This window comes from Phytophthora infestans, genomic scaffold (assembly GCF_000142945.1).
Source record: "Phytophthora infestans T30-4 supercont1.6 genomic scaffold, whole genome shotgun sequence".
Classification (NCBI taxonomy): Eukaryota; Oomycota; class Peronosporomycetes; order Peronosporales; family Peronosporaceae; genus Phytophthora; species Phytophthora infestans.
The window spans coordinates 3,114,037-3,128,439 of record NW_003303753.1 but is presented as its reverse complement, the minus strand read 5'-3'; the positions used below and the strand labels follow the sequence as shown (position 1 = coordinate 3,128,439).

The following is a 14,403-nucleotide window of genomic DNA, read 5'->3' as shown; positions in this document are numbered from 1 at the left end:
GGAACGCTGAAACAACAAACGTGACCCGTGTGACAGTATCGTTGTTCAATCAAATCGAGACGGATATACATTATGGGGCCGATGGATGCAATCAACGCGGTTATTGAGCGGCAAATTGACGTATGCGCTTGCTGACAAGCGGATGCCAACGAAGACCCAAGGATTTAAAGAAAAGAAGGTGCTCTTGCGGTAATGATCAAGGGAAGTGTTTTCTGTATCAGCCTGCAGACGGGCCTCCATCCGGAGATGCATTTCTGTGTCTGGAAGATGCGACGAAGGGCTTCTTTCACGAGGTTCATCAGTGTAAATGCGTCGAAGGGAATCTATCACTGGACGTTTTCGAGCAAGAGCGGTTGAAGGCTGCTGGACCTATTCATCTTATATTGCACGAGCCTAGTGACGGTTGACCTATGGTTGCTGCCGAACTCCGCATTTGTTGATGCCACCTGCTGGGAAGCGTACTACGGTCCATTTGCTACTCGTGCACACTTCATCAAGTGTGTTCCGTTTTACCGTGCATCAACACGAGCTCCGAGGTTCAGCTGGAGTTCGTGGAGGGTGTAGGCCCGGCCTACCGTGCCCGAATCGCGAAGAAGCGTCCATTTACGAGCTTGGAAGATGCTTTTGTGAAGACCAATATTCCTGTCAAGGTTCTTAGACGATTCGATTTCAACACGGATTCGCGTGTGCCCCATCTCGGCCATGGGGTGATACTTCCTTTCGATCAATAGTACCTGTAATTCTGAATTATGAGTCTGTCAAAAATCTGTTGGAGATATTATTTTGGCATTAATGAAGTTTTGCTTGGTGCTTCTTGAATTGCATGCGTAGTCCTTACAGGAATCCTTCGTATGTTTGTTTCCACAGTGTGTGCAGGTGTTCATCTCCACATATTTGATTTTACGATGAGCGCGCTCGATCTCTTGCGGCTTTAACTGTTCCTTAGGTAATTTATCCAATCCGAACTTCTTTCGCATCCAAACAAGCAAGTGTCTCCGCATTTCTGTTCTCGATATTTCCGCCCCTTCTTCGTGTGCTACATTTCCCATAGCGAATCCGTAGCTGTTATTATTATAGCAGTCTCGCGAAATTCATTGCTTCTATCAATAAATGACTGTGGGGCAAATGCCGTCACCTTCTTGCTTGCGTATTTTTCTTTGAGCTCGATATACTTTGAGCGGCATCGATGCAAGAACGTAGCGAACTCTTGATCTTATACTTTCTGCTCAAGTTCCACATCGACTTCGTCATCGGAGACTTGCTTGCCAAATTTAACAATCATCAGACGACGAACAATTTCGCCAGCTTCGTCTGTGTAGTTCGGCATATGATTCGAGTTGAGGCGAGTTGGAATATTCCAATCTAGCACTTCAATGGAGCCTTTCCCTTTGACGGGGCGCGAAATTGAACCGCGAGTCAGCATTGATAAGAAATAAGCGCCTTAGCGATGTTATGAGGCATCTCATCGCAGCAAAATGGTCTGCTTCGTGACGCAGGCCAAATTTTTCTTGCATTGAGTTACTAAGAAGTCCAATACGATTATGCTGACGGCAAAGACGTGCTAAGCGAAAAATGGTTCAATGGCGGTGTAGGCGGTGAATCAACCACCACTTTTGTGCGATCGATTCATGCGTAGAACGGAGAACAAGATATGTTTTCTCTTGAAACGAAGTATCACCCCATGGCCAAGATGAGGCTAACGCGAATCCGTGTTGAATTTGAATCGTCTAAGAACCTTGACTGGAATCTTGGTCTTCACAAAAGCATCTTCCAAGCTCGTAAATGGACGCTTCTTCGCGATTCGGGCACGGTAGGCCGGGCCTACACCCTCCACGAACTCCAGTTGGACCTCGGAGCTCGTGTTGATGCACGGTAACGGAACAGACTTGATGAAGAATGCACGAGCAGCAAATGGACCGTAGTACGCTTCCCAGCAGGTGGCATCAACAAACGCGGAATTCGGCAGCAAACATAGGTCAGCCGTCACTAGACTCGTGCAATATAAGATGAATAGGTCGTCGGGACCAGCAGCCTTCAACCGCTCTTGCTCGAAAACGTCCAGTGATAGATTCCCTTCGGCGCATTTACACTGATGAACCTCGTGAAAGAAGCCCTTCGTCGCATCTTCGAGACACAGAAATGCATCTCCGGATGGAGACCCGTCTGCAGGCTGATACAGAAAGCACTTCCCTTGATCATTACCGCTAGAGCACCTTTCTTTCTTAAATCCTTTGGTCTTCGTTGGCATCCACTTGTCAGCAAGCGCATACGTCAATTGCCGCTCAATAACGCGTCGATTGCATCCACCGCCCCATAATGTATATCCGTCTCGATTGATTTGCTGTCACACGGGTCACGTTTGCTGTTTCAGCGTTCGTCTTCGATCGTCCTTGTCTTTAATTGGTCGATTCGTTTAGCGTTGTGTAGTTTTATGTAACGTTTGTGTCAGTTTGATGTACCAGCTGTCTAACGTTATTTCGTTAGTGCGCCTCGCGTAGAAGGGATGGTGGCGCGGAAATGGTTCCAGCTCGTAGGCGAAGATGGGAACGCGGTGACGTCGACTGATGCTGTTATCGTGGATATCGAAGATGTTGTTGCGTTCCGAAAGGCAGTGAAGAAAGAGTTCAGAGACAGTCACCTCGCAGGGATTGCTGCGTCCGATCTCACAGTCTTTGCGAACCGTGCGGAGTACGATGCGAAGCGAAACGTGCTGCTGCCCCAGCCGTGGTCCCCAGTGACGGCGTATGGGAATAATGGAGAGAATGCGCTCATTGTGCAAGTGCCGACGCAGCGTCAAGCGGTGGTGCCGACGGAATCGCAGCAATCGTTCGTTTGGAAGGAGCCAAAGTCGTTGGTCGCAACGACTGGTGCGACATGGGATTTCCAGAATTCATTGGATCTCGGCAACCTAGCATCTGCTATCGGTCGTCATTATCAAGCTTGGAGAGATGGAAAGACGGACAAGCGAAGTCATCCGCTATTCGTGTGCTTAGATGGCCCCGGAACTGGAAAGTCGAGATTGCTTGACGAATTTCCCAACGTCTTGCAGCAGCGAATCTTTCGTGATGAGACACAAGGCGATCCAGCGATGAAGCAGCTCTTGCAGACAGCCTACAATTTCAAGATTACGTTTGAAAATGGAACAACCGACAACTATGGCATATCCGATCCGAGAAAAATGATTGGAACTCGAATGCTATACCAGCTGCAGGAGTCGGATTGGACGATGTTTAATGCGAACCCAGTTAATCAGGTGTTTCCTGCAGAAGAACTGACGAAATTGTCGGCAATCACCGAAACGGATTCGAACCGAATGTGCGTGATTCTCTGTGTCGATAGCTTGCAAAAGCTTCAGCATGAACCAGGAAGCAAGCGTTCCGAGTTTTATACGGCGTTTGCGTCGCTGTGTGACCTCGTCAATGCCTCCAAGTGCTGGCTGATTGTGATCTGCGCGGCGACTATTTCCCAGCCAGTGGATGAATTTCTGGCCGCTTCGCCACAATGGAGAGAGATGCTGCAGACGACATCATTGAAGCGCCCGAAGATCAACGGTAGAGACGTATTTGATACATTCGACTATGGCAATGGAGCTTTGACGCAGCTATTGGTGGATGACATGGGCGGGCATGGCAGAGCATTGGAAGAATTGTTCAACGTGATGCTGCAAAATGAGGGGCAAGCTTTTGAATTCATTCCGGTGATGCACAAAGTGCTGGCTGCAATTCGACAAGCGTACCCTGCGATTGTTGCCCAGATGCAGAGTATGAAGCAAGCATTTCTTGCGGTGATTTCTCGTCGGAGGGTCGATGGAAATTCGCTTTTCGGAAATCTAACGCTTGATCAAGTTATCTCGTGCGGGTTGATCCGACTCGATGGAACCCAACTCCAATGCCCGTTCATTCTCTATATGCTGCTGGAAACGCATGATATTCCATGGAGCAAACATGCTACTTACGCACCGGCAGAACGGTTGGAAGACTTGAAACCTTGGCAACTTTGGGAGCATTTTAACTGCAAGTTCCGAGTGTTGAAATCGCAAGCTTTCGCCCAGGAGGAGCCTGTGCTGTGGACGGATATACATCATGGGGCACGGTTTGGCGATGGATGCAATCGACGCGTTATTGAGCGGCAATTGACGTATGCGCTAGCTGACAAGCGGATGCCAACGAAGACCAAAGGATTTAAGAAAGAAAAGTGCGCTTGCGATAATGATCAAGAGAAGTGTTTTCTGTATCAGCCTGCAAGACGGGTCTCCATCCGGAGATGGCATTTTCTGTGTCTGAGAGGTGGCGACGAAAGGGCTTTCTTTCACGAGTTACATGCAGTGTAAATGGCGTGGAAGAGGAATCTATCACTGGCGTTTTCGAGCAAGAACAGTAGAAGGCTGCTGGTACAGACGACCTATTCATCTTATATTGCACGAGTCTAGTGACGGCTGACCTATGTTTGCTGCCGAACTCCGCGTTTGTTGATGCCACCTGCTGGGAAGCGTACTACGGGTCCATTTGCTGCTCGTGCATTCTTCATCAAGTCTGTTCCGTTACCGTGCATCAACACGAGCTCCGAGGTCCAACTGGAGTTCGTGGAGGGTGTAGGCCCGGCCTACCGTGCCCGAATCGCGAAGAAGCGTCCATTTACGAGCTTGGAAGATGCTTTTGTGAAGACCAAGATTCCAGTCAAGGTTCTTAGACGATTCAAATTCAACACGGATTCGCGTTAGCCTCATCTTGGCCATGGGGTGATACTTCCTTTCAAGAGAAAACATATCTCGTTCTCCGTTCTACGCATGAATCGATCGCACAAAGGTGGTGGTTGATTCACCGCCTACACCGCCATTGAACCATTTTTCGCTTAGCACGTCTTTGCCGTCAGCATAATCGTATCGGACTTCTTAGTAACTCAATGCAAGAAAAATTTGGCCTGCGTCACGAAGCAGACCATTTTGCTGCGATGAGATGCCTCATAACATCGCTAAGTCGCTTCTTCGATCATATTTCTTATCAATGCTGACTCGCGGTTCAATTTCGTGCCCCGTCAAAGGGAAAGGCTCCATTGAAGTGCTAGATTGGAATATTCCAACTCGCCTCAACTCGAATCATATGCCGAATCGTCCTTGTCTTTAATTGGTCGATTCGTTTAGCGTTGTGTAGTTCTATGTAAAGTTTGTGTCAATTTGATGTACCAGCTGTCCCACGTTACTTCGTTAGTGCGCCTCGCGAAGAAGGGATGGCGGCGCGAAAATGGTTCCTGCTCGTGGGCGGGAACGGCAAGGATCTCACATCGACGACTTCTGTAGGTGTGGATGTTGAAGATGTGGATACGTTCCGAAAGGCAGTGAAGAAAGAGTGTCCGAGCGCTCTCGCGAACGTCGATGCTGTCGACCTCGCAGTCTTTGCGAACCGGGCGGAGTACGATGCGAAGCGAAACGTGCTGCTGCCCCAGTCGGGGTCCCTAGTGACGGCGTATGGGAATACTGGAGAGAATGCGCTCATTGTGCAAGTGCCGAAGCACGCAGAAAGCGATTCACGTTATTTTATCCAGCCAAACGTTCAAGAACAAGTCGAAAAGGCAGTATTTGTGATCGTGGAAGAAGACGGAGAACGCAACGGTGTTGGAATGGGTGTGTTTTTCAGCTCGACTCTAGCGGTGACATGCGACCATAACCTAACGGAGCAACACACTGTGGGAAGCATGGCGTCTCTGGCGTTGAAGGAAGGTATTGAAGGTGTTGAAGTTGTTGCTCGCAGTTTCTCAGCTGGACTTTGCGATTCTGAAGTCGTCCAAACCCAGATCATTCTTCATTCCTCCATGGAATGGAAGACCAGATGAACTAAGAGGACGCTATGATCTTGTGTTGGCATCGTATCGATTCGGTATTGACGAATACCAAGACGTGTTTAAGAATCAACTGGGATTTGCTCCGGTAGCCGGCATCTCCATCAGTGCTTACAGAAGACACATCATGTATTCGTGCCCAACGTACGCTGGAGATTCTGGTGCTGCACTTCTTCTCAAGGATGGATTTCTTGTCGGTATCCATCTGGAAACGATCAATGCACTCCGCAAAGAGATGGACCGCAAGAAAACCATCAAGGATCGCTTGAATGATGTGGAGGAGTCTCTGGACAACATTGCGAGAAGCGGACTAGCGCAAGGCTGCTCTTTTGGTCTTTTGGCTCATGAGTTCAAGGACGTAGTGAGCGAGTTGTGCGAATTGACGAGTTCATAGATTAATGGCACATCGCAGTCACAAAAAGCGGGTGTCACAACGAATGTTACATCCTCGGTGGCCAAAAGCGGAGGGTGCCGTCGCGATCTCACATTTACCGATATACCATGAATTCATGATCTGATTGGACAAAAACAATCATGAATTCATGAACGAAACCACCCCGTAAAGCCGGTATTGTACCGACAAAAAAAAGCGACCACCTTCATTCTAGTTATCAGAAGCAACATGTTCCAGTTACGAAACACTTCTACACTGAGCTATATAGATTGATCTAGTGTTGCTATCACGGCTTCTAATGAAAAGAAAGATGGACATAATAGCTGGACGCAAGCCGGACACAATGCCTCTCACAACAATGAGCTTCATCATCGAAGTGTATCAAAACATAGCAATACCCCCCCCCGTTTCGGTACAGGATACAAAATAATTCACACATGGACACTTCGATGATGTCGATTCCGCTAATGTGTCGAACTCATACAATATTTAGCGATGACACTATAAACCGATGAGTCCGCTAATGTGTCGTCTGCTGAATATTCCTGAGTACGACATCATAAAAAATGATGAACCACTGATAGTTAGCGCGCAATTGCTCAAGACTTGGTATTTCCACCATATAAACCTTGGCTGGAGAAGTATTCTTGGTAATGCGATTTAAGTCATCCAGAGTAAGTTTTGACTCAACAATGACTTATGGCTTTGATTTAGGAGTTGGCCATGTGTAGTATTTCTCATCAATGCAAATTGGCTCTGGCTCGTGCGTTTCAAAATATTCAACATTCATTGCTTGTGTATATTAGAACAAATTAAGTTTGTATTACATCTTGAGCTCGCAACAGTCGGAACCTATCATAACGCGCTCTCCATATTTGAATGGATGCTCACGACAAAGCATTTGATCGACCTGTAAAACAAACACATTCTCGTCTAAATCATAGCAAATGAAATAACACCAGAAAGCTTCTCCTTGACCAACCACCTTCACAAAGAACCTGTCATAATTCCCGTATTCGTCGATGATCTTGTAATCCAAGCTTGTGAGATCCATCTCTATATAGCTCCAACAAAAATTATTACTAAACTGTAGAGAGCTTATAGAATCCATTTACTTAATTGTGCTGTAGATAGTACAGCCACAGGACGCAATACTGCCCACAATGTCCAAATCGAGGGCCCTGAATATTAACTTCGCGATAAAAAATAACCTTTGGTATCACACGTGGTATTGGCAAGCCGAGGGGGTCAAAGTAAGTTTTATGTTTGTTTGAGACTGCTAGCCAATGTGTCTCGCCGATCTGAGGCGTTCCCATGTTTATATTTTAGGAGTGTTGTGAGCTCAATATTTTTTCAATTTTAAAAAATCAAGTGTTATTTAAAAGCTCCTGTTAAAAGCAAGTAGTCTTGCAGTTTTTTCGATGTAAGATTACAATAAATGTCACTGTTTTGGTTAAGTGCGAAAACCAATAGGCCAGCTCTTAGCTCGATTATCTCGATAACTCTAAATGGTTCGTAAGTATGATATTGTTTGACGCACCCTCCGATTTTGGCCACCGAGGATGTAACATTCGTTGGGACACCGTTTTTTCGTGACTGCGATGTGCCATTCATCTATGAACTCATCAATTCGCACTACTCGCTCACTACGTCCTTGAACTCATGAGCTAAAAGACCAAAAGAGCAGCCTTGCGCTAGTCCGCTTCTCGCAATGTTGTCCAGAGACTCCTCCACATCATTCAAGCGATCCTTGATGGTTTTCTTGCGGTCCATCTCTTCGCGGAGTGCATTGATCGTTTCCAGATGGATACCGACAAGAAATCCATCCTTGAGAAGAAGTGCAGCACCAGAATCTCCAGCGTACGTTGGGCACGAATACATGATGTGTCTTCTGTAAGCACTGATGGAGATGCCGGCTACCGGAGCAAATCCCAGTTGATTCTTAAACACGTCTTGGTATTCGTCAATACCGAATCGATACGATGCCAACACAAGATCATAGCGTCCTCTTAGTTCATCTGGTCTTCCATTCCATGGAGGAATGAAGAATGATCTGGGTTTGGACGACTTCAGAATCGCAAAGTCCAGCAGAGAGCTGCGAGCAACAACTTCAACAGCTTCAATACCTTCCTTCAACGCCAGAGACACCATGCTTCCCACAGTGTGTTGCTCCGTTAGGTTATGGTCGCATGTCACCGCTAGAGTCGAGCTGAAAAACACACCCATTCCAACACCGTTGCGTTCTCCGTCTTCTTCCACGATCACAAATACTGCCTTTTCGACTTGTTCTTGAACGTTTGGCTGGATAAAATAACGTGAATCGCTTTCTGCGCGCTTCGGCACTTGCACAATGAGCGCATTCTCTCCATTATTCCCATACGCCGTCACTGGGGACCACGAATGGGGCAGCACCACGCTTCGCTTCGCATCGTACTCCGCACGGTTCACAAAGACAGTGAGATCGGACGCAGCAATCCCTGCGAGGTGACTGTCTCTGAACTTCTCCTTTACCGCATCCCGCAACGTATCCACATCTTCAGCATCCACACCAACAGAAGTCGTCGATGTGAGACCCTTGCCGTTCCCGCCCACGAGCAGGAACCATTTTCGCGCCACCATCCCTTCTACGCGAGGCGCACTAACGAAGTAACGTGAGACAGCTGGTACATCAAATTGACACAAACTTTACATAGAACTACACAACGCTAAACGAATCGACCAATTAAAGACAAGGACGATTCGGCATATGATTCGAGTTGAGGCGAGTTGGAATATTCCAATCTAGCACTTCAATGGAGCCTTTCCCTTTGACGGGGCACGAAATTGAACCGCGAGTCAGCATTGATAAGAAATATGATCGAAGAAGCGACTTAGCGATGTTATGAGGCATCATATCGCAGCAAAATGGTCTGCTTCGTGACGCAGGCCAAATTTTTCTTGCATTGAGTTACTAAGAAGTCCGATACGATTATGCTGACGGCAAAGACGTGCTAAGCGAAAAATGGTTCAATGGCGGTGTAGGCGGTGAATCAACCACCACCTTTGTGCGATCGATTCATGCGTAGAACGGAGAACGAGATATGTTTTCTCTTGAAAGAAAGTATCACCCCATGGCCAAGATGAGGCTAACGCGAATCCGTGTTGAATTTAAATCGTCTAAGAACCTTGACTGGAATCTTGGTCTTCACAAAAGCATCTTCCAAGCTCGTAAATGGACGCTTCTTCGCGATTCGGGCACGGTAGGCCGGGCCTACACCCTCCACGAACTCCAGTTGGACCTCGGAGCTCGTGTTGATGCACGGTAACGGAACAGACTTGATGAAGAATGCACGAGCAGCAAATGGACCGTAGTACGCTTCCCAGCAGGTGGCATCAACAAACGCGGAGTTCGGCAGCAAACATAGGTCAGCCGTCACTAGACTCGTGCAATATAAGATGAATAGGTCGTCGGGACCAGCAGCCTTCAACCGCTCTTGCTCGAAAACGTACAGTGATAGATTCCCTTCGACGCATTTACACGGATGAACCTCGTGAAAGAAGCCCTTCGTCGCATCTTCCAGACACAGAAATGTGTAACGGGCTTTCCGCAACCCATTACCTTACGTACACTGTGCGTGAGGAAGCAGGCAAATTAGACTCTGAGATGTATTGAAAGTTAACGGCGTGGTCTCGGACCACGCCAACCAGTAGATGTGTTCTACAAGCTGATTGGCCATCGCATTGGATGCGATGGCGATGTGTGACGATGGGCCCGTCACACCATCCCCCACTTCAGAGAGAAAGCACGCAGCATTTTCCTTTTTGGTACGGCGCGACGAACTGGGTATCGATGAGCGAGCGAGACGACGACTCGACCACGTACGCGGAGGCGCTGGAGAGGTGGGCGCTGCACGACTGCAGCGCCTTCGTGAACGCCCGCAGTGATGACGAGATGAGACGGCTGTTTGAGAGGTTCCGCGCGACAAGAGGCAAACCCGTCACGGCGACAGCCACCGTGACACTCCAGTCCCTGGATCGAGCGTGGACTTCGTTCGTGCTCCGCTGGAATAAGGAAGGAGGCGAGGCGTTCGAGCGCATGCTGCTCGAGCGCGAGGCGGCGCACTCGCGGCTGTCCGTCAGCGCGCTGGCCGCTCAAGTTTGCAGGTTGGCCAGTGACCAAGGCCGCCGGTGCTGTACCGCACACCGAGAAGATGGGTGTCAGCGTTGTCGCGAGCGTGGTGTCTCGCGACCCGACGACGCAGAATGGGGTCGTGTTCTTGAAGCTGCTGCAATTACCGAAATGGAGCGTGGTGTGATAGGTCGTTACTTGAGGGCCCTCGACGAGGCTAGGCGCGGCGGACGGCCGCGCCCGCGTGACGATCGGCCGCCGGTACGAGACCAGCCTCGTACTCCGCCACGCAGTCCGGAACGTCGGCGAGAAGGATGGCGCGAGGCTCCCAACTATCCTTCATGGGGCCGAGCCACCGAACGAGGTAGCGCCGGAGCGGAGGGATGGCAGCGTCATGGCGATCAGCGCCGTGACTCGTATGAGCAAGGTTGGGCGCAGCACGAGGGTCCTCGTGTTCCAAGATACGGTCAACGATATGACGAAGATTACCCGCGCTATCGACAAGAGGAGCGGGACCGTCACGCTGAAAGGGTGGACCGCGGACGGCGGGAAGACGCTGCGACCGCGCAGCGTCTGGATCGGTTGCTTCAGCGTGTGGAGTATCTGGAGCGGGAGAATCAAGAGCTGCGCCATTGCGTGCGACGTCAGGACGAGCCTCGGGATGATCGCCGAAGTCCGGACGCGGGGAACCATCCGCGTCGCTGGGGATAGACGAAGGGTGATAGCGGCGGAGGCGACCAACGTAGAAGGTAGGGTGGAGGCGTAGTGCTGTAGGTAGTCGAAGTGTATACGCGTCACCTAATGCCTTCAATATCTTGAACGGTCCGATATATCGCGGCGCCAGCTTGTTGGCGCCCAAGTTCGTCACAGAAGTGGGTGTAATGCCGTCGGTGGATAGCAAAACACGATCGCCCACTGCAAACGTCGCGAGATTCTTGCGACCACGCCTGTCTGCGTTCTCCTTCTGGCGATCCACCGCCATAGCGATGGCGTCGCGCACATAGCGGATTACCGACTCGCGACGCTGGACGAATGCAAGAGCGGCCGCGACATCACGCGGTAGCGATTCAGGGTTCGGATTGAAGTTTGCGGGCGGAGGCTCGGGTGAAGCGGCTGAGCCTGTCGCGGCATGGTACTCAACTGCGCGGCGATGCTGACGCGGGTTAATCAGCGTCCTGGACGTCCAGGTGGTCAGTGAAGATGGTGTTGCCTACGTGGCACCACGCGTGCGCACACTTGGCGCAGCAGATGCGGCTCCACGCCGGGTGGTGACAGCATTCAAAATCGCGGAGGTGACGTCGTGAGCTTGCTCACGACTATCGTCAGCGGGAATCGCGGATGGGGCAACATCGGAGGCGTCCGTCTCGTTCGGTGGGGGTACTGGCGCGGGCGTGACCGCGTCCGATTCGACTGGGGACCGACGATCCATGCCAAGGAGGGCAGGGACGCGGGGATGGCGTCCGTAGTTCACGTAGAATGGAGTGAGCCCCGTCGATGCGTGAACCGCATTGTTGATCGCGAACTCGACCATGGGAAGGAACGAGCTCCAGGACGTGAATGACGTGGCGAAGCTCCGCAACACGTCCTCAACGACCCTGTTCGCACGCTCCGTCTGGCCGTTCGTTTCTGGATGCGACGCGGTGGACATCTTCAACCGCGTCCCGACAAGCCGGAAGATCTCTGACCAGAAAGCTGAGGTGAAGCGGGGATCGCGATCGGAAACGATCGATGTTGGCAAGCCGTGATGGCGATAAACAAGATCCAGAAACGTCGCCGCAGACTGCTTGGCGGTGACCGTAGCGGCGACTGGAGCAAGATGGACCATCCTGCTGAATCGATCGACGAAGACGAGTATGCCAGTGCGACCTTGGGCGTCGCGGGGAAGGCCGAAAACGAAATCCATACTGACGGAGGACCACGGCTCCGAGGCCACCTGGAGGGGTCGAAGCGGTGCTTGCTTCGACGGGGAAGGCTTCACGCGCTAGCACGCTTCGCATGAGCGAACCCACTTACGCACCCACTTGTACATGTGCGGCCAGTAGTAATCGCGAGAGAGGGACGCGAAGGTCTTTTCGCGTCCAAGATGGCACCACTGGGAGAATCGTGAAACTCGTGAATCAATCGGGCGCGAAGATCGTCGTCCAGCGGGACGACGATGCGTGGTGAGTCTTTCGTTGTCACACTGTAAGTCAGCAAACCTTCGTGTAAGCGGAAGCGGCTCAATCGGGATCGGGCCCGCGGGGACAGTCGGCGCCGCGCTGGCTCCGACGGATCATATAGGAACGAGATCAGATCGGAGCACGCCGCATCCGACGCGTACGCGGCCAAGATCGCGTCGCGCAACGAACTGGTCGCTGCGACTTCCATCGCAGTGACATCTTCAGCAGAACACACGGCGCACTCGTCGTCGTCTTCGTCCCCAATCGCGTGGCGGCCAAGTTGAGCGTAATCTGGCCGACGCGAGAGAGCATCGGCAAGAATGTTCGTCTTGCCTGGCTTGTAGTGAACAACAAAGTTGTATTCGGAGAAAAGGGAGAGCCAGCGCGCCATGCGCTGGGACAGATGCGGACTCTTCGTTGCGGTTCGCAACGACGCGTGGTCGGTGTACACGACGAAGGTCTGTTCGCCCAAGAGGTAAACTCGGAACTTGAGCAGCGCATAGCGCATGGCCAGTAGCTCTTTGTCGTGTACGGGGTAATTCCGTTCCGCTGGTTTCAGCTGGCGCGACTGGTAGCTTACCACTCGTTCGCGCCCTGCTGCGTCGAATTGCATCAAGGCGCAACCAATGGCAAAGTCGCTGGCGTCGCATACCACGTGAAATGGCTTGGAGTGGTCAGGCAGCATCAGGACGGGCGCGGTGGATAAGCACGTTTTTACCGCGTCAAAGGCAGCTTGATGTTCTGGACGCCATGTCCAAGTGACATCGGTCTTGAGTAGTTGCGACAGTGGACGAACTGTCGCCGCGAAGTTCTTCGAGTAGTGATGGAGATACGTCGCGAGGCCGAGCCACTGTCGGAGCTGTTTCGCGTCTTGAGGAGATGGCCAGGCGCAGATGGCTGCCACTTTCTCGGGGTCAGCACGGACTCCGTCCCTGCTGACGTAGCTCCCGAGGACTGGAATCTCGGGGGCGCAGAAGAAGCATTTCTTCAGGTTGGCATAGAGCTTGTTTTCACGCATCACTCCGAACACCGTTCGTAGGTGTTGGAGATGAACTTCGATGTCAGTCATGTCGGCGTCGGCATGACTATGAATGAAGATGTCGTCAAAGTAACTGGGCGCGAAGTCGCGATATGGACGCAGCAAGTGGGACACCATGCGGTTAAAGGTGGCGGGGGCGTTCTTGAGCCCCTGCGGCATGACTAGCCATTTCCACAGCATTCCACTGGGCGTGCTGACGGCGGTCAGCGGCACGTCGTCTTCGCGCATCAAGATCTGATAGAAGCCGTCCATCAGATCAATCGCGCTATACGTGGTGCTGCCCGACATGGAGTCAAGAATCATGTCCTTTCGTGGGATCGGCGTTTGTGCCGGGATTGTGGCGTCGTTAAGCTTGTTGAAGGCGTGGACGATCCTCCACCCCCCGGTCGCTTTCTTCACACAGAACGTAGGACTGGAGTGGGGTGACAAGCTCTCGCGAACGTGGCCGGCTTGCCGGCGACTTTCGAAAAAGGCATCGATCGCCTCGACTTGGTCGCGGGGAAGCGGCCACTGTCTGGTGACACAGTACTTGGCGCCAGGCACGAGATCGATCTCGTGTCGGACTCCGCGATCCGGCGGAAGGGCCGCCGGAACCTTGTCGGGGAAGATGTCGATGAATTCACGGACGAGAGGGGCCACAGGGTTACCGGAAGCTTCGAGGGCCGGTAACGATTGTGCAGCGTAGCGCGCTTCACGGGCTGTTTTCGGCTCGGCGCCCGAGGGAGCGCGCCGTGGAGACCCAGACCCTAAAGTATCCGTATACGCGTGGGTCAGGCGCGGAGTAACGCTGGCGTCGGAGACGTAAAATATAGACATATTTGTTTAGCCGTGGCCCTTACATTTAGAGTCCGGAAAAAAATGGATTTCA

The 14,403-nt window shown here is 51.4% G+C and overlaps 2 protein-coding genes and 4 pseudogenes across 2 annotated transcripts; 3 read left to right on the top strand and 3 right to left on the bottom strand.

The window, feature by feature from the left end:
* Window positions 1–59: 59 nt before the first annotated feature.
* On the top strand, window positions 60–572 carry PITG_23257 (annotated as a pseudogene; the record flags this gene model as incomplete).
* A 1,124-nt stretch (window positions 573–1,696) lies between these two features.
* Window positions 1,697–2,387, bottom strand: PITG_04810 (crinkler (CRN) domain-containing protein; the record flags this gene model as incomplete). Its single annotated transcript, XM_002905472.1, has 1 exon — window positions 1,697–2,387. The coding sequence occupies one exon, from the start codon at window positions 2,246–2,248 to the stop codon at window positions 1,697–1,699; it is 552 nt and encodes a 183-aa protein (XP_002905518.1).
* A 116-nt stretch (window positions 2,388–2,503) lies between these two features.
* Window positions 2,504–4,950, top strand: PITG_04809 (annotated as a pseudogene; the record flags this gene model as incomplete).
* Window positions 4,951–5,226: 276 nt separating this feature from the next.
* On the top strand, window positions 5,227–6,598 carry PITG_04807 (annotated as a pseudogene; the record flags this gene model as incomplete).
* Window positions 6,599–7,684: 1,086 nt separating this feature from the next.
* Window positions 7,685–8,848, bottom strand: PITG_04806 (CRN domain-containing protein-containing protein; the record flags this gene model as incomplete). Its single annotated transcript, XM_002905471.1, has 1 exon — window positions 7,685–8,848. One exon carries the CDS (start codon window positions 8,846–8,848, stop codon window positions 7,865–7,867), a length of 984 nt encoding a protein of 327 aa, XP_002905517.1.
* A 623-nt stretch (window positions 8,849–9,471) lies between these two features.
* On the bottom strand, window positions 9,472–9,798 carry PITG_23256 (annotated as a pseudogene; the record flags this gene model as incomplete).
* Between the last annotated feature and the right edge of the window lie 4,605 nt (window positions 9,799–14,403).